Below are 1772 nucleotides of genomic sequence, written 5' to 3'. Positions count from 1 at the left end.
CAACGCCAGTCCCTGGGATAGGGCGCCCTCTTCTGCCCCTCTGTGGGCATTGCACACGGGTGGTGCACAGACCTACCTGCAGGCAAATCACCCGTACACATAAAAGAAACGAAACTTTAAAGCATAGATCAGGGAACTAGACGGTAGGGCTAGAGAGAGTGACCGGCAGTTAGGAGAGGGCTTGCTGTTTTAGCATGTGGAGCAAACTTCTCATATCTACCCCCTCATAACTTCAAAGGACCAAAGCTCCAAAGGACTGCAAACCTTCTCCTGCACCCACGGAGTCCACAAACACGGGTGTGCACACACAGAAAAAAAAATATATATATATCCCTCAAAAAAAAAAAAAAAAAAAAAAAACCCTGACAAATGTCAGAGACATTTTACCGAGCTACAAATTACTTCGTCAGGAGTCAGGAAGGTGGGTAATATTTGGATAATATTGACACACAATCCATAATGAGTCTTTTGTTTTTAATTTTATTTCTTTGAGCTTCGTGAGCTGGCAGGGAATGGGCTGGCTGACAGGGGTGTGGGGTTCCCAGAGGACACAGGGGTAGCCAGAACCAAGAGCAGCCACATCCTCCGGCCAGTCACTCAGTCGTTTTGCAGGCACCCCAGGTCACTTGTGCGCTCTCACTGCTGGATCCTGCGCACACTCTGCACCTGGAAGGTGTGGGCATGGGAGCCCCACTCCCTGAAGTGCTTGTAGTCACCCGAGTGGTGATCGCTCTCCAGCACGTACTGAAAACCTCGGTAACCAGGAAACTGGGAACAAACCCACCTGGAAAATAGAAGTGACAGTCACCACACAGAGGCTCAGGGGCCTGGAACTAAGACAGCAAAAAAGCCCAACCAGCCAGCGCAGACTTCATGACCCTGGTACTCCGCACGCATGTGCGGGAGCTCCCACACCACCCCTCCGGGGCCACAGCGTACAGCCTTAAACTATCCACTTGTCTCAATAGGCTCTGGTTGTCCCTCTGTAACACTGACAAAATTGGATAATTTTAAGATTACTTTATGAGCTGTCTGCCTTCCCAAGAGTAAGTCCTGTTCTAGAATGCCTGAAGCTAGGGCCCTCAGTCCCCCAGGCACCTAGATGACGCTGTGCAAGCCAGTGAATGGCTCCTAAAGAAGGAATGAGGGGATGAACAGGAAGTCTTTGTCCAGCCCTGACTCTTCCTCACAGTCGTTCCAAGAAACGGACCCCTGCACTATTCACCCCTGCACTGTTTATGACAGGCATTCCTGACTAGTTCTCCACCTTGCCCTCTCTGGAACAGGGTAGTGATTCGAGTGCCAGACACACTGAGACAGATCCTGAACCTGGTTCCTCGTTCTCCAAACCAAAGCTGCACTTCCTACCTTCATCCTTGCCTGCGGAAGCCAAATGCCCTGCAGACCAGGCTCACAGACCAGGTCTCCCTTCCAGGCCCAGTCAAGGCAGGCAGGAAAACTAGAGTTGGGGCAGGGGGCCGGGGGGAGGAACCAAGTAACCATAATCAACCAATCAGAGCATCCCGTTCTTTTGGACATAGTGATTGGTTTAGAGGGGAGCACATGACCCAAACTGGCCCTAACTGCTCTTTTCCTGGAAGCTTAGGTGGAGTAAGGGTTCCTCAGTCTCCATATTCGCATTGGGGAAAAACTTAATAGTTCAATAATCTAATGGAATCAGAGCCAGGTAGTGGTGGCACACACCTTTAGCCCAACACTCGGGAGGCAGAGGCAGGTTGATCTCTGTGATTTTGAGACCAGCCTGGTCTACA

The 1772-nt window shown here is 50.8% G+C and overlaps 1 protein-coding gene across 3 annotated transcripts in view; it reads right to left on the bottom strand.

Moving 5' to 3' along the window:
* Positions 1-460: 460 nt before the first annotated feature.
* The window catches only part of Cryba4 (crystallin, beta A4), a 6593-nt gene continuing 5281 nt past the window's right edge, over positions 461-1772 (bottom strand). For all 3 annotated transcript variants that reach the window (NM_031689.2, XM_087579224.1, XM_087579225.1), the window contains exon 6: positions 461-784. In NM_031689.2, coding sequence (NP_113877.1) covers positions 637-784 — 148 coding nt within the window. In that variant the 3' untranslated portion in view covers positions 461-636. The remainder of the gene's footprint in view (positions 785-1772) is intronic.

The sequence above is a fragment of the Rattus norvegicus genome, chromosome 12 (assembly GCF_021556685.1).
Source record: "Rattus norvegicus strain SHRSP/BbbUtx chromosome 12, alternate assembly SHRSP_T2T, whole genome shotgun sequence".
NCBI lineage: Eukaryota > Metazoa > Chordata > Mammalia > Rodentia > Muridae > Rattus > Rattus norvegicus.
The sequence above is the reverse complement of the archived record's forward strand: the minus strand, read 5'-3'. Positions and strand labels throughout refer to the sequence as shown.